Genomic DNA, 24,615 nt, shown 5'->3' with positions numbered 1-24,615 from the left:
TCAAACTCAAAACTGTTGACTCTAATATCATCTTTTGTGTAATCATTCTCCTGTTGGATAACTAAGTTATTTTCTGTATTTTGCAATTTTGATAAACACCTTTTTACATATATATTTGCCTCCTATTTCTCTAGGATAGTTTCTCTGTCAAAGGATATGGACCTTTTAAGAAACTTGATGCATTTTGGTTGTATAATTTTTAAAAGAATCATCCAAATAATTATATTAATTTAAAAATTCTAATAATTGTTTCATGTTATATACAGGTCTCATGTTGTATATCTTAAGCAATGTTTTGTTTATATACTAGTATATAAAAGCCTAAGCAACTGGCCAACGGCCAGCAGCCATGATGTGTACTGACCCCCAGGGGGCAGACGCTCAACACAGGAGCAGAAACCCCAGGCATTGAAACATGGAACAGACTGATGAATCTCAGAGGGATTCCCATTTCCTCCTTTTCTCCCTCCTTCCTTCCCTCTCTACCTGCCTTCCTGCCTTTCTGCTCCTTCCTTCCTTCCTTCCTTCCTTCCTTCCTTCCTTCCTTCCTTCCTTCCTTCCTTCCTTCCTTCTTTTCTTCTCTCCTTCAATATTCCTTGGACAGCCTCTGCCCAAAGATGAATCCCTACACTACTGAGGAGAACAGACATGTAAATAACATTCAACCTTTAAAGCACCAAACCAAAGTGCCCAGAGAAAGGACTGACTGACCCATGGCTGTGAGAATAAAGAAAGCTTCATGCAGAAGGTGATGTTTGAGCTCCTCAGGAATGAGAAGCAGATATGAGACAGAGAAGAGGGAGAGACAGAGCAATCACAAAGTTTTGAAAGTGTGTGTATGTTCAATGAGGCAACAGGTGGTATTTTGGTGTGACTGAGCCCAGGGGACAGAGATTATAGGACCAAAATTTGCAGGAAGAGGTTGATGTCAGTCGATGTTTTGCACTTAATCGGTTGACATTGAGAAATGATGTAAGACTTTGGGACAAGTGAGTTACATGACTGTAACCGTGTTTTAGGAAATTATCTTGCAGAGTACTATGAAGGAGGATTAGGAACAATGCAGGAGGCTTGAATAGGAAGTGCTGACTAGAGTTTGGCCACATCAATTTGTTGAAATGAAACCCAGTGTTATTCAGCCAGGAACATGTTTCTCCGTCATCTTAATCAACAATTTCTACAGTCATTGGGCCAGTTGTACAGCCAATACAAAACAGTTGTTAAGTCATCTAGAAACATAAAATGGTTATTGATCTCATGTTTTGAGCAGCCACACAAGTTTGGAAGAACATGCCTAAAATAGGCTTTAGGCCACAAAACTAATGTTAAAAGAATAGAGTTTTTATTGATGATCTTCAGTGTGTTGGCCAAAGCAGAAAATTTAAGGGGGATTTCAAATTTCAGAAAAATGTGTGCATGCTGGCAATCCAGCCCCAAAGAATTACTTGTAAGCCAAGTAAGCATGACGGGAAAGGTTCAGGTGAAGGTCACATGGCTGTAAGTGGATTAGTGCTAATGGGCTTTTGCTGCAGAAAAGTCTTCCAGTTTGTGTTCTGTACACAAAAGTAGTATAAAAGTCCTTACCAATACCAATTTCTTCAGCTAAGAATATAGTTCCCTCTGCTCTCACTTGACTTCTGACAAGAAACCAATTTGTGGGAATTGCAAAACTTACTCTCTTCACCACTGGGAGTCCCTCAAAGGGCCTGGGCCAGTTGTGCATATTATTGTTGAACAACCTTACAGGGTGGCAACTCCTCAAGTCCAAGGGAAGAGGGATCCCTTCTGTATCTGTCAGGATAGGCTTGGTTATGCTGTGCCAACAAACAATTTGAAAAACAAGGGTTGATATCTTGCTCATGCTAGGTCTGCATTGTGGGAGGCTCTGCTCCACAGACTCAGGATGTTGGGAGTTATGCCATATGGAATGTTACTGATTTCGATAGCGAAGGAAAGAGGCTTTCAGATGGCTTTGCACTGGGAATTAAATGCTCCTAAATGCACATGTCACTTAGCCTACAACCTATGGTCTAGATAGAACTAGTGATATGACTCCTCCAGCCAGTCACAAGGAAATAAAGATTCATAATCTATTCAGATGATGTAAAGGAGAAGAGAACTGAATGTTAATGAAGACCAGCAGTTGCTACCACACTTCCAAAAGCAGAATTAGGATTCTACTGAGCTGAGCCCCTGGGGAAAACTTCTCACTGTGTCTCCATGAAAAGAAATAGATCATGGAGGGGCTGGTTCCCAAAGGCTTCAGGTGTGATAGCTCCATGTTGTGACTTGCCTTTTTCAGAACTCACTCTCAGTTTCCATCTCCTACCAAGAATTGGGGGCAAGTTGTATTATTGAAGTCCAGATAATACCATAATACCATTCTGTAGAAAATATTTCCATTGACTCTACATTGCCCTGTTAAGTAGGGTGGAGAAATATTCCCTGGTGTGACCAGGAAGACCTAGGAAAACATGGTGAAATCCACTCTTGGACCTCATTCTTATACCTCTATTCCCCACCCCTCCTTCACTACTCTACCTTTATTGGAGTTCTTCCCTCTCTTCAACTGCCCAAAGTGTCTATTATTTCAACTTTCTTCTTATCTTTCCCAATTAAGTTCTACTCTCCACTCCTTCTCTTTTCAATCCCTTACCTGCTTAACTCCTACCCCAATTTTAAGACTATCTTAGCTTTCATCTCCTGGAAACCCTTTCTGAATTTCTCGGGGTGGACACTGGCCCTCCTCTCTGTTCCCAAAGCCCCAGAGGTATATTCCTATTCTAACACTTTTTACCTTACATGGAATTTTGCAGTCTCTTCTCTAAGTTCCTAAAAGTCAGGAATTCAGTCATTCATTCTTTTATCCCCACTGACTGTCTGGCACTACTAGATGCTGAATAAATGGAGGTGTAAATCACTACTAAGCTTCTTGGCTCAGGGTTGTGCTTGCCAACATTCTGCAGAGTTCAATCATTCTCCTTTCCTCCAGGTAAAAAAATCCAAACACTCCAACAGTTGTGAGTTGCAGACCTAAGCAGGCTGTGGCATTCCTGAAAACTGACTATTTATCTCACACATAGAATAAGCACTGGGCAGCAAGTGGGCATCTGAACCAAGAAGGCAGTTTCTCTCTAGAGCTTGGAAGCTTTCCAAAGATTTATTCTTCATCATGGTCCCATGTTCTGGTATCAGTCCATCATACGCTAAGGAGGGTGAGGGAGAGAGGAATAAGAAAGGAAGTGGAGAGCCTGTGACCACTGTCAAAGGGACCTTAGACCACAATGGAATCACATGAGTCCAACCTAAACAGATAAAAAGAAAGGTTCCAGGTCTCAGGAGAATTGACCTTCCCCATTTGAGGCATGCAGCTGGAAGAGCAAAACAAACCCACCTCAATTACTATGCCAACCAACTAATGGAACAGCAGTGGTCCCCCCACCCCCGAGGATTTAATCATTCTCCTACTTGTCAACGCTTCCATGTTTGTTTGGTTGGTTGGTTTTTACCAGTTAAGGCAGCCACCATTAAGGTATGTATAAATCAGCAATAGACCAATTTGCTGTTCCCAGAAGACCCCCAAATGGCACTGTTTGAAATAAGAATGACATGAAGAAAAGAAGTTAACTCTGCTCTTCAAAATGGGACATTGCAACTGTTGTGAGAACGAGTATGTCTCTTACTCCATTGTGAGAAAGGAAGTCTTGCAAATTGCACAGCTGGTAATATGTTTTTCTTCTTCATAATGGATATATACTATGTAAGCCTAACAGTTAAGTTTGTTTAGGGGAGGGGTGTGTGTGTGTGTGTGTGTGTGTGTGTGAGTGTGTGTGTGAGTGTGTGTGTGTGTGTGTGTGTGTGTGTGTATCTTGGCAGTTATTCACTGAACAAGTGGTTAACTAAAAAGGGTTGTTTGCAACTCCCACGGTGAAGAGATCTTGAAAGAGACTGGACTTGGTCCCAAACTATTCTGAAGGATCTTGATGGCCAAAGACCAACTAAGAACTGTCTTGATGGCATCTACCAAAGTTGGACAGATGCACTGGTTGTGAGCATGATGCCGGGATGAAAGGCTGGAGTTTCCTGACAGGTGGGTATTTCACATATAGAGACTAGACTAAGGAGACACTGACACTAAGACATTCCGGGGATAGAAATAGACCTTGGAATTTAAGATCTTCATGAGAGGAACTTTAAAAGGAGCTTAACTCCTGCTTTTTGCCTTGACATAGGGCATATTAGTTAAGATAATGTTGCCAGCTACAGTAACCCCAAAATATCAGTGATTTAGCACAATGTAAGTTCACTTCTCACCCACATAGCAGGTGTACCTGACAAACAGATGGTTTTGCTCCACTTGAAGACTCAGAGACCCAGACTCCCTCCATCTTAGGAGCCTGCTATTGCTTAGACACTTAGAGTCCTCTTACTGTCAGCCAAAGGTGTCCTTCTTAATCACTTGGCTTGAGGTGACATTTCATTCTGCTCACATGCCATTACTGAGAACTTTCATGTGGCTCCATGACATGGGGATTAGGAAATAGATCACTAGCTGGGCAGACACTTCCCAGCAACAACCCCAGAAAGGGGAAACACTTCTGATGAACAGTTAACAGTTAGGTGTCTCTTGGGTCAGTTGGAGAAACTTTTTAGAATTAAGTTTCACTCAAAGCTCTCAAGCTTTCAAATGACTTGGTAGAAATATTCAAGAATATCCAAACATGAGATATGTCTTCAAAATTCATATTGGTCGCAAAACATTGAGATTATGTGTTAGAAATAGAGAATTGAGGATATAGCAACTTGTCCTACACTTTAAACAATCACATTGTTGATAGCCAGCACTACACAGGATTTCAGAATGGACCCTTGACCCAATCCCTGGGCAATCAAAAGTAGGAAGTTATTGCACAGGATGCTCTGGGAAAGGTTTCCCTTTTCCTTAGAATGTGATATGAAGAGATAGTCCCCTTCTTCTTCTGAACATTGTTGCATCTGGATTTGATGCTCAGAACTGCTGTGACTATTTGGTTAACACCAAGAGGGTGAAGCCAATACATGAAGAACAACAAGTCAGAGAGAACAATAAGAATTCTGCAAAAGCCTTGACGTATTATACCAAGCTCTCAATTTCTTATTATTCAAGAAAAATTTCCTAATTTCTTCATTATATAAGCTACTTTGAGTTTAGGTTGTCTGTTACAGATAAAAGCATTCTAAATTACACTACCCAAATAAACATGAACACAGCACACACACACATACTCACCCCAAAATAAAATCTCTTCTCTAACCAACACTTGCTGTCTGAAATTCTTCTTCTTTAGTGAGCCATTTTTAAATTGGGAAATGTTCTTTCTGTTAGAACACACATATCTCTTTGTCTTTTAATTTTTCTGAAATTTGGTTTAAATTTTATTCAATGTTGTATTGCATACTTGCCAAGTGCTAGATACTCTAGACTGTGAGAGCTTTAGATTAAGGGGAAGAACCAATAGACAGGGGTGGACTTTAAGGACCTGGGGTTTTTAATAATGCAGAAGATTTACCTAGGCCACCATCTTCCTGGACTTCCCTCATTTTCACCACAAGGCTCAGCACAGGCTGATTGGCTTGCTGAGAGAGGAAGGTTGTAGACCTGCTCGGTGGAGAGGGAGAAGATGATGGGTTTGGCTCTAAGACTCCAAATGATTGCTACTTCAAGGACATTTTTACTTTGCCTGCAGGAAAGAGAAAGTGAGTCATTGCTATCATAATTGACGTGTACTCCCTTTTCTCTTTCCCCTTTCTCTTCTCTTTTAGAAAAGAAAAAAAATTGGAAGAGATAAGTTCAGTCTATAAAATGTGAAAATAGAGTTAAACAGGGGGAAAACCACTAGAAATGTCAAATAAAGGTAGACTTAAGTTGAAGAACTGTCAACATAGAAACCAGGGCATGAATTGACCCTATTGACCCCTAAAATCTTCCCCAGAAATGATTGCTGGTTTGGGAGATGGCACCTAAGAGGGTATGAATGAGCTGGCATGGGAAAGCTAGATGTTGGGCAGGTCCAATTGTGCCACTGCTCTCACTGACTTCAAGAATAACAACACTATTCAATCCATGTTACACCTTTGTGACATGTTTTTACATTTACTGGCATTGTTTTACTTAAACCCTTAACAACACAAGATAAGTGATATGGTTTTATTATTTCAATTTTATGAATAAAAAGTGGAGTTAGAAGAAATTAAGTGTTGAATACAAAATTATGAAAAAATTATTGATGAGACAAGACTAGATCTCTGATCTCTCAACATCAAATTTGCTCATCTTTCTGGTCTGTTCCTTGCCATGGTATTCTGTGTAAAGGCACTACACCTGAAAAGCTCAGAATGCCAAAATGGCCCCTTTGGCTTCATTGCCCCTCCCACTACTCACCCAATCCTAGGTAGCCCCAGCAAAATATTGGGGCAAAAATTCAAGAGGCCCTTACAAGCCACACAACAAAAGCTGGGCTGTGGATGCTCACAATTGACAGAGGACACAGGTGAATTCATCAATCATGTGTTCATTAAGCACATATCGAGTTTTCTTTGCCCCCATCACCAGCTCAGCACCTTTGGGAACACAAGAGAAGCACGGAGAACACTCTCATTCTGAAGCAGCCCACACTCCTCTTGGAAGGCAAGACCTTGACTTAGGAAACAACCAAAAGGTGGCAGAAGACTGTGTGTGTTCCCCCACGTCCTGCATGGTTTAGGGTTCAGGATCTGGAGGAGGGGTGTACACAAATGAAAGAGACAAGACAAGAGATAATTTGGAAATATTGGGGGGCCAGTTGGGCAAGCCCAACTCAAGGGGAAGGACTTCCACTGGTGCCCAGGATTCGCCAACCTTTTATTCAACTTTGGATACACATAAAGCCCTTAGTCAGGCAGGCAATTGTGGTAGCAGACAGACTCTCTTAAAGGTCAGTAAATATTAGAAGGATTTACTCTGAGACTATTTGATCAGGAAATAACTTGAGCCCCCATTGTCTGGACTAGACAATCGGTGCTTAACTCTGGCCTTTGCCATGGGTTCAAGGTTCACCAGCGTTCAGGGATCCTTGTTTGCACTTCTCTGCTAGTGAAGACAATGGACGGCTTCCCACAGAAGACCAGAGATAACTAAGTCTTACATTGTGTGGTTAAAACACAAAGGACAATAGGCGTTCACAAGGCAAAGGTGATTGATGGACTCATAGGGAGGTGGAGCTTACACAGGATTTGAAGGATGGTGAGAATCTGGCCTTTTGAAAAGTGGGAAACATTTCAGGTAGAAGGAACCACATCAGTCACATTGTCTGCGACAGCAGGCGTGCGGAAGAAGAGAGCCTTGAATTCCTACATTCCAATCTCAAATACACACACATACACACACACACACACACCACTCCAGATGTCATTCAATATTTATGAATCTATAAAATGGGTTAGTGACAGTCACTGCATAGAATTGTAGTGAGGGTTAACTGAGATTATGGATAAAAACAACCCAGCAGAATGTTCAATCCTGGGAAGTTCTCAACCCTTTTCAGCTGAACCTGAAAAGAAAAGAAGCATGTCTTGCTATTACCTAATCCACAAATTTTAACCATGGGAGGAATGGCGTTGAGTGTCTCTGGCAATAGAAATTATTTCTTAATCATTGATCCAAGCAAAGTAAAAATGCATGGAAATGCACTACTAGTCTATTGATAATTTTTGACAATTTTATGTAATATAGCCCATAAGCCCTTTTCAGTGAGGAGAAGAAAAATTCTCTTTTGTGGAAAGACTGATGACTGCAGGGCTATGTTTTACAGAGCCAAACTGGATGGGCTGAAGAGGTAGATGCCTGGGGCACTTGAAATGTAAGATGGGAATGGAGAGAATATTAATTTCTCTCTGTAATGGAAAGAAATTCATTTTTTGCCCCTGAGGTCATCCATAGGGGGTCAGACTCTTAAGCATGTTCCTCTAACAAAAAAGAACTATGCAGGGGGATTCTGATGAACTTCAGAAATCCTTTTACCTGAGTGGGATATGCAAGTTTGCATCAGATTGGACCAGCTCTGAACTGTTCAGGGCATCCAAAAGGAGACTTACTGCTGCCACCAGCAACCCCCTTCTCTGCCCTTTCATATGCATCACTCTCCTCTTAAAAAGATCTTGAACAGGTATTTAAAAATACTCATTTACAGCAGACCAAATTGCTCTATCCACCATAGCTGGTTTGGCTCATTGGATAGAGCGTCGGCCTGCACACTGAAGGGTCCCTGGTTCAATTCCGGTCAAGGTCACATGCCTGGGGTTGAGGGCTCAATCCCCAGTAGGGGGCGTGCAGAAGGCAGCTAATCAGTGGTTCTCTCTCATCATTGATGTTTCTATTTCTCTCCCTCTCCTTTCCTCTCTGAAATCAATAACATATGTTTTAAAAAATTGCTCTACCCTTCTTAGTTAAGCATCTGCATTCTGGTAGACCCAGGGTAAGAATGCCTCTTTCCTTTCTGAGACACCAGTGACCACAGGAATCTCCCCAAGTCCTCAATAAAAATAAGTTAAAGGCTATAGACATTAATATTAAGAGTGCACAACAAATTCCAAAGGACTTGACTGTAACAAACAGATTAAAAAGGCTTTTTAACCATGTTTGCTTTTACTGATAGAAAATCAGAACTCTTGCCATGGTATTGGGCCAGTAAATATCTCTACAGACATTGTAGCTTGCAGGGTTCAACTTCTATGGGCCAATATCTCAGGCTTAAATAAGAATTCTCTTTTAAAAGAAAGTCTTTATTACCAAATCCTTATTATATTACAAACAAAAATGTTCAGCTGACTGAGTTCTTTTCAACAATCCAGTAAACACACACACACACACACACACACACACACACACACACACCTTATTTAATAGCTACTCCACAGGATACTATCTTTACCCCTGCAGCTTGCATGCTAAAGGGATATTTCAATTAACTTGTCTGTCAAGCTTACTCCCTTGTTGAGTGCAGAAAACAAGGTGAACAAGTTGTCAAGCCATCTTTAAAAAATTAACTGAGCCTTTGGATTTGTTTAAAGTGTTCAAGAAAACATTCTCCTTCTTTGAAACTGTCCTTTTTTATCTTGTCCTGGATAAATGAAAAATCAGTGTTAGGGGGGATATTGGGTGTGGAGCCTGGTTCCTACAAGGTTTTTCAGCTCTGAATTTTGTACACAATCTAAGTCAAAGGCTGTAAACAGTGAAGGGCAGCACCCTGGGGAGAAGTCACTTCTTCCCAGAACAACAGCTGGCTCCTCACTCCTTCAGGGTATTTCTGCAGCCTCAGGGGTATTTTTAATTCAGAAGCTCTCAGGCCTTGCATCATGGACCCTGGATTAATTTACCACAAAAAGCTGCAATGTTATCTCTCTATTGAAAAGATCAGTTTTAATGCTCTTTATTACTGAATTCAATGGCAGCAACAACAGTCCAGAAATTTTTGAAAATATCCATAATCCCATCTCCCTAACACAGCAACATTCTCATATTTGTCTACCCCTTGGATCGTCTCCAGGCATTCACAGTTTTAGAAAGTGGCAGATCCCAGGGTTTTGCATCATTCAGTACTCCATTTATTCATTGTTTTCCCAATCTCAGTCTCTTCTCAGGAGCTTCCCTGTTCTTCCCTGGAAGCCATCGTCCCACAAAGGAAGATATCAGGGTGACTGGCCCCATTAACAGTTGGAATTCAGAAACCGTCACTTGGAGGCTATAGTAGATTGAATGGCAGCTCCAAAAAGATATGTCCACATCTTACCCCCTAGAGTCTGTGGATGTGACCCTGTTTAAGAAATGGGTCATTGCAGATGTAACTGAAGATCTTGGAATTGGATCCTCCTGGGTTATCCAGGTGGGTCCTGAATCTAATGACAAGTATCCTTAGAAGAAACAGAAACTTTGTGGAAGAGAAGACACGGGGAGAAGAGGAGTTGGCCATGAATAGAGGCAGAGAGTGGCATAAAGCTGCCACAGGGAGCTCTGAAAGCCTCCAGAAGCTGGAAGAAGCAAGGTTTCTCTCAAGGGCTCCCAGAGTTAGCGTGGCCCTGCAGATAACTTGATTTCAGATTTCTGGCTTCAGAACTCTGAAAGAATAAAGTTTTTTATTGTTATCTTAAGCCACCAAGCTTGTGACAATTTGTTACAGCAGCTCCAGGACAGGAGGGTGACAGCCTTTCATAGTTTCAGGGACAGAATTGCATGGTAGCTTCCCAATGCCACCCCACAGGAGAGCTGGCCCATTCTGCCTGGGAATCATAGGTACTTGGGGTTCCTTCCCACTCTGGGCTTCCCCATGTCTTGGCAGGGGACATCCTCCATACCCCCAAGTAGCCAGTCTCTGACCCATTTCTGTGGATCCTGTCAGTCTTCTTCCAGAGCTGAATCCTTTTTGAGCCCCTCGACACACTATACTCAGAATGATATGGAGTCTCAGCACCAAGGGGTGCACCTACTACATTCCCATGGGCCTGACTCTCCTCACCTCTCCTGCACTATTGACCTGAGCCTGAACTTGGATGGAACTTGCCTTTTGGATGATGGGTCACCTGTGTTGGCAATTTTGTGGAAGAGAAGGGGATGGGAGTTGCTGCTCCTGTCTCTGGTGTCCGTCTGATGCTCTGTGAGTGTCTCTTTTCACCTGCCATTACATGTAGTGTCTCTGAACCTTGAGATTTAGGAAAAGTCCTCTAGCTACTTCTCTCTTATTTCATGACTTATTTCCTGATTTAGGTATTTTAGATAAGTCTTGTTTATTATTTGTGTCTCCCTAGAGTTGAGTATGAACTTTTCTTCTTTTATTTAGTGGCCATCATCGGGGCCAGGACACCCTGGTGTGTGTTGGGTGGGTAGGGAGACTTCAGAGGGAAGGAGGGTATAAGAGCATGCATAACAGTGTTGTCCTAATCCCAGCATAATTTCATGAAAATACACAGCCAACACAAACATATCACAGTTATTCAAATCCAAATATGATTTCATTCATATTTCAATGAAAATAAGTCCTTACTTGGTTAGGTGAGTACAAGCAAAATACAGCACATTGTTGTACTTCCATTGTGGCATTAATTTCATTCTAGTTTACTGTGTCTAAACTAGATCAGACACACCAAACTAGATATTTGTAGATATTTATTTATTCATGGACTCTAAGTTACTTGATATATATACTGGGTTGAATAGTGTTGTCCAATACTCCATGTTTACCCAGAACCTGTGACCTAATTTGGAAATGGGGTCTTTGCTAATGTAATCCAGGTAAGATGTAGTCTTACTGTATTAGGGTAGACTCTAAATCTAACGACTGTTGTTTTTATGAAGAAAGGAAGATTTGGAGACACACAGATGCACAAGGAAGGAGGCCCATGTGAAGACACAGGGAAAATGTCCACATGCCAACAGGAGTGGAGTTTGACTGGTGCAGCTATAAGCTGAGGAACACCCAGGATTGCCAGCAGCCACCAGAAGCAGGAAGAGGCAAAAAAGGATTCTTCCCTAGAGCCTTCAGAGGATGTGTGATCACACGACACCTTGATTTCAGATTTCTGGCCTCCAGAACTGTGAGAGAGTAAATGTCTGTTGTTTTAAGCCACCCAGTTTGTGGTAATTGTTACCTAGGCAGCCCTAGGAAATTAATACAGTATCTATCGTGGTATCTGCCACAAGGCAGAGCACAGTGCTTTGCTCAATACAGGCCCTGCACAGTGGCTAGAGAGAAAGAGGTCAAAGGGCATGCTTGAGCCTTAGGACTGAGGATGTAGCAAATGGGAAGGAAGGATAATAATGGTAGCTCCTATTTGCTAAGCCTCTCCCATGAGCCAATCAATCCTCACAACTCTTCAACACAGACAGGGTGACTCCTGCTTCACAAGGCAGGAAAGTAAAATCCAAGTGATGGCCACCTGCCCAAGGTTACACACAGAGGACCTTAGATTCCAACCCTGTTCATAGACACCCAAATCTATGGTCATTCTTCCAAAGATGTTCATGTGTCCTGAGGAACTTCCATTCCACTCATCTGAGATTGTGGAGATGAGGCTTTTGAGAAAATGTAGCTATGCAGAATCTACAGGAAAAGGGAGAAAATGGTTTTTGCCCAAGAGAGTGACATTCCATGATTTTAGGTCCCTCATACATAAACTTGAAATATTTATCAATTTTTTTAAGAGAACTTACTGTTTCTAAAACCAGCTCTCATCCCCACTTAGCACTGGGTGCTACTAATGGAGTAAGTAACTTCTAGTTCATTTCTTGGCCAACAGGAAGGAAAAACTCTTAGAATTTTTAAAATAAAAGATTCTATTTTGCTTTTTGTTTTGTTTCTCACATATAAGTGAATCATATGGTTTTTATCCTTCACTGTCTAATTTATCGCACTTAGCACAATATCTTCTAGGTCCATCCATAAATGTTGACTAACTATGGTGTGTATTTGAAGCTAATGTAATATTGTATGTCAACTGTACTTTAATTTTCTTAAATGATTCTATAAGATTTTTCTACAGATGTTGCAATATAAACAATGTGATAACTAGTCCACGTCTGATAAAATCAAAGAAATTGTCACCACAAAAGCTAGAGTACTGTTCAAGATGCAATAAAACAAGCTCCTGTTAAGAAAATCAGTCATCAAAGGAGAGGGGAGGGGAGGGAGATGATTACAAAGTTGAATTTTTAAAATTATAAGAATAGAAGAGTAGAAGTGTCATAAAAGTGTTATTAACCAAAAGGATAGATTTGTTTTATAGCTAAAATCTAATACTCAAGGTGTACAAATATTTTATTGTAAAAAGTGACATAAGGCTAAATCATAATAATGTGAATCAATAACTAACTAGCATTTATAAATGCAGCTACTGAGAAACATCTTTCAATTTCGTAGCCAGGAAGCTAAAGAATCGATCAGCAAAGCCAAGAGTGAACTGAGGACTTGCTTGGTGTGCCCAGAATTCCTCCACAGGCTAAACATGAAACTGAAAGTTGAATCAGAGTTGTATCCCCAAAATGTACAAGTAGAACCCAATGTCACTATCTCAAACTGAATCAATAATTGGACATAGAGAAAGGGTGAGGCTTGAGGTGCTCTGATTCCCACCTAAGTCACTGGGGAAATAGGTCATCTTCTCTGGATATTTTTCTAGGATGGCCTGATGGAGAAGAATGACAGAAGAAAGCAGAAGAAAGGGGGCAGGTGGAAGGGAAGAAACCTCACTAAACAAGAATTGTGGAATAGGTGGTGTTTGGGAAAGATGCAAGGATGCCTGACTCTGGTATAGAGTTGACTCAAGAAGACAGATGACTTTAAATTTTCATGCTTTTCTTTCTTCAGGTTTGATGTATTGGGAAGAAGATTGAAATAGAGTAGTTAAAATGAGCAAACAATTCAGGAGGCATGTAGTTTCCTGATATGATCTTGTCACTCCTCAACATGTTTAGTTAGATGTTGCTGAGTGTGGACATGATCTGGTTCCCTCTCAATCAGATGCAGCAGCCTCATTATCCCCCAAGGGCCACAGAGAAACTAAATGGTCTCCTGTCCTCTGGGGCAAGAGCTAAGGATGGGAGTGAGGGGGAAATAAAAAGAAAGGGTTACAACACATACAGAAGAATGGAAGTGGAAAAAGGGATGGGTGAGAAGAAAAAAGCAGGGGTGAGAAGTAGCAAGTGAGTGGGGAAAGTAGGGGTTTGGATCCTGCTATCAGATTCAGGAAAGCCTTGAGCATCACTAGGAAGGAGAAAAAGCCTTTTCCACACCTCCTGGCACATCCACTTGATCCAGTTGCCTCCTTTCAGATACAGGCCAGTGTACACCATTTCATCGTCACAGATTCATTCCAGCAAAGCTCTAAAAATCCCTTTAACATACATAAAAATCACATTACAGTCAAGGTCTTCTATGGAGGATCTCCCTTAGCATTGCAGACCATCCGCCACGTGCGTCCCCCAGTCCGGCTGGTGCTACCTTGTATTTTCTCACTAGGTCCCAGGTTCTTTCCATCTCTAGACTTTGAGCTTCAGCTCATCTTTAAGAGATTGCAAATTAGTTGCAACAAGTTAAAATAGTAATGGATAATCTACATTCACTTTTGGAGCCTTGCAGACCACCTCCTACCCAGCCTGATTTCATTTCTAGAGCTTCTGCTATCCTGTAGATTGGGTCTAATGGCCTCCTCTCTGCTCCCACAACACACTTCACATGCCCATACCCTGGAGCTTCCCACACTCGAACAGAAACCACTCAAGGGCAGAAAGAGTGCATATTATCCCCAGTGCCTTGTCAGCACAGTGCCTAGCACATCACTGGTGCTCAGTAAATAACGTGGAATGAACGAATTAATGTTATTCACCTTTGGCAATGACAGAACCACATTCTAGGAGCCAGAACAGCCAGTAAGGCTCTCTATACAAGACTTTGTGTCAGTGGGGAGTAGAGGAATTCCCCAATGGCTTGTCAAAATTAGTTTTCTTTAAACCAAGACTCAGCCAAAGGGTTATGCAATACTGAAGCCATATTTTGGACTAATCTACCCTAGATTTACTAATAGTTTTAAGACAATAGGTGTATTTTGGTCAATGATTGAGTCCCTCCATCAAAGCTCTGCTGTTTAAAATTTATAAGTTCTTCTTTGTAACATCTGCTATTTCTTTACTCCTTCCATCTTATCACGACCATCAAGAAACATTATCCACAAATATCCAAGTGCCTTAAATGATGGCTTCCTGTGCCTCCCCAAGCTGCTCATTTTCTTGTCTCTCTCTCATTTTGGTAACTAGCTTCGGTTGAAGAACTCACCCACATACATTTCCATGAGGATGAGCATCAGTCTACAGCTAATCCTTCCTCCCTGTAGGAAGGTACAAAATGTTCAGGGCTTCCTCCAGGTCAAACAGTTGTTCTGCAAGGCATTATGAACATTTTTCCTCAGGAGCATAGCATAAACGTTTCTTTTTTAAGTGAAGAAGCCTCTGCTCTCTATCTGGCTACATTCTTGCATACAGATCCCTTGCAAGTTATTTTTCAAATTCCAAGGCTCATTAATTTAATTGAATCTCTTCCTAATTTTTAATTGAATCTGCATTTCTCTGTAACCTTTGGAAAGATAGAAGCCGCATTACCATATTGGAGAGGACACGATCCCAGATATAAAAGAGAAGCACAAAATCACAGGCAGATTTCCTTATAAATTTATTTTTGTACCAAAAAAATTAACATTCAAAGGCAATGTTTTTATTGTACAGTATAAAATAATGTTCTCTCAATTAAAAAAGGTTTTCTTTTGCTGATAAGCCACTGATCTATTTTCCATTTAAAATAAAAACAAAATTTACAATTTGTAGCACTTGTAGAAAAAAAAACTGTTCAATAATTATATAAATACTCTCGACAGATTCCAGTCTCCCGTTATGTACCCTTTTTGGCGATGTCAGCTTTCTAAAGTCAATTAGCTTCTAAATTTGAAAGGCACCTGGTGGCCAACATTCTGCTTATTATTCAAGGCATCCATTTTAATTTTTTTTTTTTGCACAGACTTGACAAGTCTGAAAAATCTATTAAGTTAAAAAGAATGAAGAAATATAATACAGTTGATATTAACAAACAATATTTTTCCCTTAGCTGCAATTTTTCCCCAGCTGATTTACAAAGTGCACCAGTTAAATATGTCTGTACATTTAAAACATTAAATATGTCAACAGTAAGACATTTTTAAATATTTTGAATCAAATACTATAGCACAAATATAATTTACAATACTTTGCACAGAAAACATTACATCTGAAATATAACTTTAGATATTATATAAAAATACATATATTTTCTCTCCTTGTTAGAAAAGTATTTGTTTGCAGGTTCCAGCATGATGTAACAATTCAAAAGAACGTAACCCTTTATCAGTGGTTCTCAACCTTCTGGCCCTTTAAATACAGTTCCCCATGTTGTGACCCAACCATAAAATTATTTTCATTGCTAATTCATAACTGTAATGTTGCTACTGTTATGAATTGTAATGTAAATATCTGATATGCAGGATGGTCTTAGGCGACCCCTGTGAAAGGGTTTTTCGACCGCCAACGGGGTCGCGACCCACAGGTTGAGAACCGCTGTTTTAGATGATCATCCCTTTGCAGTTAGATAACACCCTCTCTACTTCAGCTGCATAGTGGCACATAAAAAAGGGCTAGATCCAGAGAATTAACCCCTCCTGTGGCCCAATTGCAGTTTTCCATAAAGGCAACCATAATTGCTCCAATCTGGTTTAATTCTAGGAATTCATTACAAAATTGAAAACCATTGTGTAAGAAAGCCTTCAGACTGTAACACACCTTGAGTCTAACATCTTCCTTTGGCTATAAATACACATGCTCTCTACAGAGTCAAAAGCTGGATAGAGTCTTCTTATACCACGTAGGTCATACCTCTTAGTAGTCTCACACACCTATGTACATCTTTCTTGGCTTGTTTAAAAGATAAGTTCCCATACATCCTAGGAAATACACAATATGCTCCTCAAAATTGGGGTCAATCTATATCCCGAACTTTAAAAGCCCCAAAGTACGTTGCATCTTGATCTGGATCCAGTAGTGAAGGGTTGGACACTTCGATGCTTATTTCCTCACCAGACCGTAATTTAAAAAATCCTCCAACATTTATGGAGTAAAAATGGAATTCAGAATTCCCTGACCAGTATTTGGTGCTTCCTCCTTTCATCAGGGTTTGAGAACTGGGGATTTTGATACTGGTTTTAGTGACATAGACCATCAGCTGAAGATACTCCGTATCGAGGTCTCCCGAAGTTTCATGATGGCGAAAGCAAATGTTGGCATACAGGTAATAAAAGCCATCTTGGTTGACTATTAGTTTTCCATTGCTGAAAGTCATGTTGGAGATCTTGGCCCAACCTCGGTCATGGTACCAGGAGGACAGACTCACTTTGTGGGAACCTGAGGAGGGAAGAGGCACATGATTTAAAATTCACCCCTTCAATGACAAGGACATCCTCACAATTCTATGCGGTTAAGAAATTTAAAAAAATACATGGCATAACAGTCATTGTTTCAACAGGAGAATAACTTTTCAGAATTGATCTTCTAAAAGGGGAGAAATACATTAAGATGTACTTAGTGCTCTCTGCTAGGCACCTGAGAGGGTCCAAAGACAAAAACTCATTTTTCCTTCCCTCAGGGTTAAGTATAGTATGTGTTCAAGAAGCAAGTCATGAACCCTGACAGGAGAGGTGCAGCTCATTGCTATGGGAATACACAAGAAGGAGAGATGATCCCCCAGAGGGATCAAGAGTGACTTTTTTGAGTTATTACTGAGCCTGAGAACACAAAGGAGAAATAGGATGCAACCAACAGAAGTAGGAAGTCAGTCAAGGGTGAAGGAAGAGAATGAGCTAAAGGCAGTAGAGAGGAAGCCTGAAATAAGTACAGATAACTTCCATACTTTGCAGGATTCTATCTTCTCTTTTAGCTCATGGAAAACGGTATGTAGAAGGAGATGAAAGTTTGGGTCACAGTAACTTTGACCAAAAGGTCAAACTCCTAAAACTCTATCATCACTGCCAATTTCCCCCTCCTCCAACAGTCCAAATACCTCCCAGTCTCACATAATTTAAAAGTTGCTCCCAGAGAAGTTCACAAAAGAACTACTCCTGGCATTGCACTCCCCAGACTCACAACTTCACAGGATCCTTTGTTCGTTTTGTGGTTTTATTTTTTATGAAATTTATTGGGGTGACATTGGGTGACCAAAGTATCACAAAACCTCCTGATAGACCAGAATTCTTTGTTAGTCCCTTCTCCCCCTGAAATGTGGTGACAGCTATCCCCATGCTACTATTCTGGAGCAGTAAAAGTTTCTAAAGAATCTTCTAAATCAGCAGTGTGTCCAATACTTTTAACATTTTAGGGATTTAATGTATCTTATTAGGTATCTAAAAATTGTCAGTACCTCTATGATAAACCCAATTAATCAATCATTTGTGCTTATGTGGACACTTACTATTCAAGTAGGTATCAACTAGTGCGGGAAAAGTTGTTATACTGTGGAAAATCCAAAAATACGTTTTTCCTCCAGAAACCTTGTAAATACTTATGCTAAATGAGAACTATCATCTGTGAAGATTTCAACAAGGCAAAACAGAACTGAGGAGTCTAAGATTGGGGTTGGGATTAGCTCTACAGCCAAGGAAACTATGGAGAAGTCCACTGCTGCCTGCCACCCACAAAAACATCAGGCCATGATGGGACTTAGGCTTAAAGTAGATTCCACAGATCCATCAGAGCTGTCAACCCCTCTGGTTACAGTGACTCCTTGGGAGATTCTTGCAGAATCATAAACCCATACCGGCTATCTTCCCAGTCTGAATCCTGTGGAACCTTGAGTACCTGCAGCTTTCTCTAGAAAGCCACAGCAGGGAGAATTCTCTACTGTTTCTGTAGGACCACTAGGCAGCCTGGAATATGGTCTGGAGACCTCAATAGCAGACGGTTCCCAAAACCAGCCCGGTGGTGGAGCAAATGGGCAGGAGGGGGGGGCGGGGGCCGGGGGGGCAATGCACAGAGGCCAAGCTACAGTGAGGCAACTCATCTTTAGGCCTGTGGAGTGAAAGCCAATGGCTCCAATCCTTCTGTCCCGGGACAATATATTTACTGAAATCCACATTTCATCCACGGGAGGGCGTTAGAACAAGCCTTACAAGACCTTACAGGCACAGCTACCTCCAGGACCCACCACAGCACAAGTCCTTTTTCATTGGAGGTCCTGTCTCAGGTCATCCTAGGTTAAAACATCCCAGATGTAAACATCATCCCATGGTCCCAAGTGAGTCAAGATGAGACTACAAGATTCATCGTATCCTCATAAAAACTAGCAAGTAATTCCACCAGACTGATATAGAACTACATGGCCCATTGACAAAGCTAAGAAAATTCAAGACGTTTCCCATCTCAAATTATTGCGTTTCCTTCTTCTTACACTACTTCCGAATTCAATACTTATACAATCAATTATTTGTCTTATAATTTATCTCCTATGATTGCTGTTAGAGAGGAGCAGAATGACAAAGATTAAGTCTACCCTCTCAATGGGGTAGAGCAGCTGGTGTTAAACCAAAGGCTCAGAGACATGGCTTGGGATGGCAAGGAAGGAATATGAATTAGAGAGGGGAGAACACAGGACCCTTGACTACATACCACTCCCACTATTAGTTAAAACCAGGTGGGAGGTGAGTCATTTCCTACAAAGCATATCTCTGTTTTTATCTGCTTATTCATCCATTCACTGATCAATTTAATTGATCAGTCATTCAATAAATGACCATTGTGCTTTTTATGGGCATTCCCTCTGTCCACAATTGAGAATTATATAAAGCAGTGTACCTTCAAGGCACTAACCACACAAGTAGTGGAGAAAATGAGAAATGGGCATACACAACAAAAAACAGGACATTTTCATTTCTGCATGTCACACAGCACATGGTTGAAGTTCAGTTAAAGCAATTGACAGTGAAAGCTCAGAAATCAGTGGCAGCAGGAGAGCTCAGCCCAGTGAGGAAACAAAGGAGCCAGAGGACAGGAGGACTTGGATCAAAGAGAGGTGGGCTGAGGAAAGGGAGGGTACTGTCCATGAGGGGAACTGTCCGAGCAGAGGACGGAATACACACAGTAAACTGAGGAGAAAGGACTCCTGAACAGACAGTGGTGGGAAGCAGGATGAGATTACGCTGTGATCAGGGTGAAGGCCTCTCCTGGCAGATCTGGGTTCCCATCCTTAATGAAGCATGCTGATGGCCTCTTATCCCAGCTCCCTCCCCCAGTCTCCATGGTCACTGCTGTTAGATGTTGGAGAAGAGATAGCTACAGATATTTAGCCCTAAAGAAAGCCACATATTCTGGCCTCACAAAATACTTCCCGATGTATTTCATTCAAGAAGCTTTGCCAATGCATAAGCTAACAGTCAATATAAGGCAGGTTCTGATTTTTCTTATGTGTAAATAAGTATGAAGCAGAGGCCCAAAATGAAGTTGAAAAATTAAAGCCATCTTCCTGTGAAGCATCTAGCACTGGCCAAAACTGGAAGATAGATGGACTCAAGGGCTTATTGGCCCAGCCAGAGGAGCAAATTCTATCTTCTTAAACAGAAGCATACACTAATTCATATCACTCAGTCTCAAATTTAATAGCCATTGGAAAGTAACCAGAAATTTTGCCTTGTTTTTTGGCAATGATTTGATTCTAGGTGCCTGGAGAGAGAGCTTTGAAACTGCAGCATGCTTGTTCTTGGCAAACAGACTCTGGCACAGTTTAATGCAATATTTTTTCACATGCTCTTTGAAATGAACTGAAGAGGTAAATGCAGAGTACATCCATAGCACACACAGCTGATACATCAAGTATTAATTTGATTGCCTTTGCTAACATGCAAAATAGTTTTACACTCAGAAAGTTGGTGTAGCTACATCGTAAGGCACACATACACACACAGAAAGAAAATTTGTTTATGAAGCAAGTATCTGGGACAGGATAGATAGTTTAGGAAAATCATCTAAAATCTAAAGAGTTGGTTTCTCACTTTCTATGTCTGCAGTCAGGAAAAATCCCTCCATGGCTTATGCTATGATGATAGTGGCTTCAAAATTGTTTACTAAAACCTGAATTTTTTTTTAACTCCAAGAAATATCTGCCTTAAATCATTTTTACAACAAAGTGGAATATGTATAATTATTTAATTAAACTCAAATAACAATAACAAATTGTGTTCACTGGGTACTTACTAAATGTCAGCTTCCATAAAGGAATGTTACTGCATTCCTCATTAAGTATTCATAGCTCCCCATGAGGTAGATACTACCACCATCCCAGTGAAGAAGCTGAGGCACAAATTGTGCCAATAATCTGCACAAAGTCACACAGCCAGTAAACAGTACAGTGGGGCCAGGACCCAGGCAGTCAGACGTTAGAGCCCCTGCCTATAAAATCTATATCTTACAAAAAAGAGGAACATGAATTTCTCTCCCTCTGACTAATCCAATTGGCAACAAGGTACTTAGATAACAACCTATCGTGTAAAAAGCATAAACTTGGGAATCAACTAGAGTGGAATTCAACTTCTAATCCTGCCACCACCGTGACCTTGAGCAGGTAACTATGTGAGACCTCAGCTTCCCTGTCTGCCAATCTGAAATAATCACTACCTTGTAGGGTTGTAGTAACGATGAGAGACAGGAATGCAGAGTGAAATGCCTAATACATAGTATGTTGAATAAATGACATAATAATAAGAACGATAATGTTCAATTGTCACCCGATCATAATGTTCCTTGTAATATTTTTGGTGATCGAATATCCCAAGATGGAGTAAGCAGTGGGGATTCTATAATGAAATAGCTGGGCATTCAGGTTGATGTAGGCCCAGAGTTCTGGCTTTCCTCATTTCCAAATGATAACCAGGTCTCCAGTTTATTGAGCTAAATTCCGCCCCCCGCCCCCCAGAAAGTGATAACCTGCTGAAGAAGAAGTATGTTTCATTTCAAAGAGGGCTACTGACTCTTAACTATCACTCTGTCAAGCATCTAGCTGGAATTCTGCAGGAGATGGCTGAGTATATGACTACTGGATAAATTCATGTACCTCACAGGTAAGCACTGGGGAAGTGTCAACTTTAGCTTGGGTAAATATAGATGAGCATAATAAGGGATTGTCCTTCCCAGTTATGCAATTTAATTGGCAATCATCCTAGATAATAAAACCCTAATATGCAAATCGACCCAAAGGCAGAATGACCTGCAGAACAACCAGTCGCTATGACATGCACTGACCACCGGGGGCAGCTCCTGCATTGAGCGTCTGCACCCCCTCCCAGAGGGACCACTGAAGGCAGGGGCAGGGGGTGGGGGGGTGGGGAACGGGCAGCACCAGGCCATCAGCCAAGGTGGGTGCCAGCAGGGCACCCCCCCCCGATTGCCCCGCACGCTAGTCACCCCACAGATGGCCCTGATCGCCAGCCAGGCTTAGGGACCCTACCCTATATATTGGGAACAGTCTCTTACATTTCAAAATTAAAACCTGGCAAGACTATTCTAACACTGAAAAAAAGAGGATGATGCAGCAATGATATGCATGGACTCTGGCTTGCACATTTTGTGATCAGCCCTGATTCTGACACTTATAACTGTGTGACAAAGCCAATTACTTAACTTCTCTCTGCTTCAGTTTTTCCACCCATAAGATGGGAACATGGTACTACTGCCTCAGAAGGATCATGTTATGTACTACTTTTTATAATCAGGGCAAAAATATGTAGCTTCCCTTACAACAGCAAGATGCCTTTCACCTGTATGAAAAGTATGGTCACTGGTGCATGCAGCATCCCAGATTGCGAAAGGGATGTCCGGCTGCCAGTTTAGGCCCGACATCCCCTGAGGGGTCCCGGATTGCGAGAGGATGCAGGCCAAGCTGAGGGACCCCCCCCCCCATGTATGAATTTCATGAACTGGGCCTCTAGTTTAAAATAAACCACTCGATGATCTGAAAATTAATATAGTAATAATATCCATTCTGACATGCTTGCCAATCACTGTTTCCACAGTGTGGATCACCAATTGAAGACTAAGTGTCTTTCTTCTGATCTAGAAGTTAAGGGCTCTCAAAAATTTGGTAATAAGGTTAATAATAGGTTTGAGTATTCAAATGGTCTGATAAATGACTCTTGAAATATTTTGCAAGCTGGATACAAATGAAACTTACCTGATGGGATGTCAGTGGCATTAATAGTGAGATGAGCATAAGGTTGAGTATCAGGCTTGCTCCTCCTGGCCAGATCTAACCATGAACCTTCCACTGTAGCTGGATATGAGAGAAACCATGTTAGCCCAAAGACAAGTGACCTTATGGAATTTCAAGTATTCATACAGATCCAAACTTACGTTTTTCTGCTCTGATGTGTTGAGATCTAACAATATGCTGTAATTCCTGAAATAAAAAGAAAGAGTCTTATTTACACATTCTTTCGGTAAAGCAGTAAGAATTTAGGACTATTGGACATACCATAAATGAATTCCCTTTCCTTTAAAATATGACAGAAGTACACAGGGAGTAAAATTCTTTGTTATTCTAGGTAGCTATCAAGGGGAGTACACTCCAAAAAATTATGTTGAAGTGCTTAAAAAGTAGACTGCATACTTACTATCTAACAAAATACTTTGGACAATAAGAGGAAATAAAAGACAATGTAAATTATAAAACACAGAATAATTGAACATAATTAAAAATTTGTAACAGTTACACAGATGGGGATGAAGTTAACTAGGAAAATAACAATTACCACAGAATACAGAACAGTCTTAAATTTTAGGGAGGTTCTTTTTACATCTATTTCATTAGTGAATTTCTGTCATAACACTACAGGAAACAGAATGATGCCTAGCTACCAGTGGTTAGTATTTTATTTTAAAAAGTCACAATGTTTAAAGTACTACTTGGAAGTCTAAGAGCTTTTGGAGTACCAATAATTAACTTAAATAATGCTGCAAACAGAGGTTTAGAAGCATGATTCAAAAAAGGAAAGAACACAAGTCCATAAAGAGTGTAGGTAATTGAATATCTCAATGTGAGCCCTGCGAATGAAGGACCCAACAGGTAACTCCATCTCACCTGAATCAAGACCTTAGCTACCATTAAATAGGTGGAGTGAATAAAACCCTGGGCTTTGACCTCAGTTCAAATCTGTGCTCAGTTCGAATCAGCTGCCTATTACACTGAGGATATTAATGGCAACTCTATCATAAGGCAATTGTGAAGAGTCACTGAGATTATGCATGTAGGCACGTAGCAGAGTGTAAACACCAGAACTTCTCTGGAGAGATTCCTGATTTCTGTTGTTGGAATGGCCATGCGTGCTAAGCATCCCCCTCCATGATGGTTAAAGGATGGGCCATGGAGTTTAAGTTCTTTGAGTGTCTGGAGAGAATCGCTTTGAGAAAGATGATAAATAGATGATAGATACATAGACCAACAACACAACTTCAACTGTTAGCAGTTGGGAGTGTTCTAGAGATAAGACAACACTGATTCTTTTCTTTACCTTTAGGACCCCTACGAGAGATGAGAATCTATTCAATTTTTAAAGACCCTTAGAGGAGACAGCTCAGCAATCTTCAGTTACCTGTTCTAAAGTCCTGAAGAAATCACAGTGTGACTGACTTATGGAAAGAGACTTTAGGGATGTATCCAGGGCCACCTTCTGTCCTTGCTTTGACACAGGGCACTGCACTGCACAGCTGCAGGCAATTCTAGGCAAATCGTAGCCCCTTTTGAGTTGTGCAAGGCAGAGACCCTTACCAGGCATTGCTTTTCTCCCTACTCCATCCAAGTTTTATTTCTTTCCCCTGATGACCTCCTATCTCCCATCTCTTACCATGGCCTTTGGATTTCCAGTTCTACCCTGACATAGAATTTCCTGATTTGGTCTCTGCTGCATTTACAGCAAAGATGTTATATATGCACAATGCATCTTTATAAATTTTATATACCTATGTAAAAAATAGATATATGTGTGTGTGTGTGTGTG

At 40.9% G+C, this 24,615-nt stretch overlaps 1 protein-coding gene across 1 annotated transcript in view; it reads right to left on the bottom strand.

Moving 5' to 3' along the window:
- Nucleotides 1-16,284: 16,284 nt before the first annotated feature.
- TNFSF11 (TNF superfamily member 11) overlaps nucleotides 16,285-24,615 on the bottom strand; it is a 31,544-nt gene continuing 23,213 nt past the window's right edge. The window contains exons 3-5 of the mRNA XM_006083510.3: nucleotides 22,973-23,018; nucleotides 22,794-22,892; nucleotides 16,285-16,984 (exon numbers count right to left, since the gene is read on the bottom strand). Of these exons, the coding sequence (XP_006083572.1) occupies nucleotides 16,563-16,984; nucleotides 22,794-22,892; nucleotides 22,973-23,018 (567 nt within the window). The 3' untranslated portion in view covers nucleotides 16,285-16,562. The remainder of the gene's footprint in view (nucleotides 16,985-22,793; nucleotides 22,893-22,972; nucleotides 23,019-24,615) is intronic.

Source organism: Myotis lucifugus, unplaced genomic scaffold, assembly GCF_000147115.1.
Source record: "Myotis lucifugus unplaced genomic scaffold, Myoluc2.0 scaffold_7, whole genome shotgun sequence".
In the NCBI taxonomy this organism is placed as follows: domain Eukaryota; kingdom Metazoa; phylum Chordata; class Mammalia; order Chiroptera; family Vespertilionidae; genus Myotis; species Myotis lucifugus.
The sequence above is the reverse complement of the archived record's forward strand: the minus strand, read 5'-3'. Positions and strand labels throughout refer to the sequence as shown.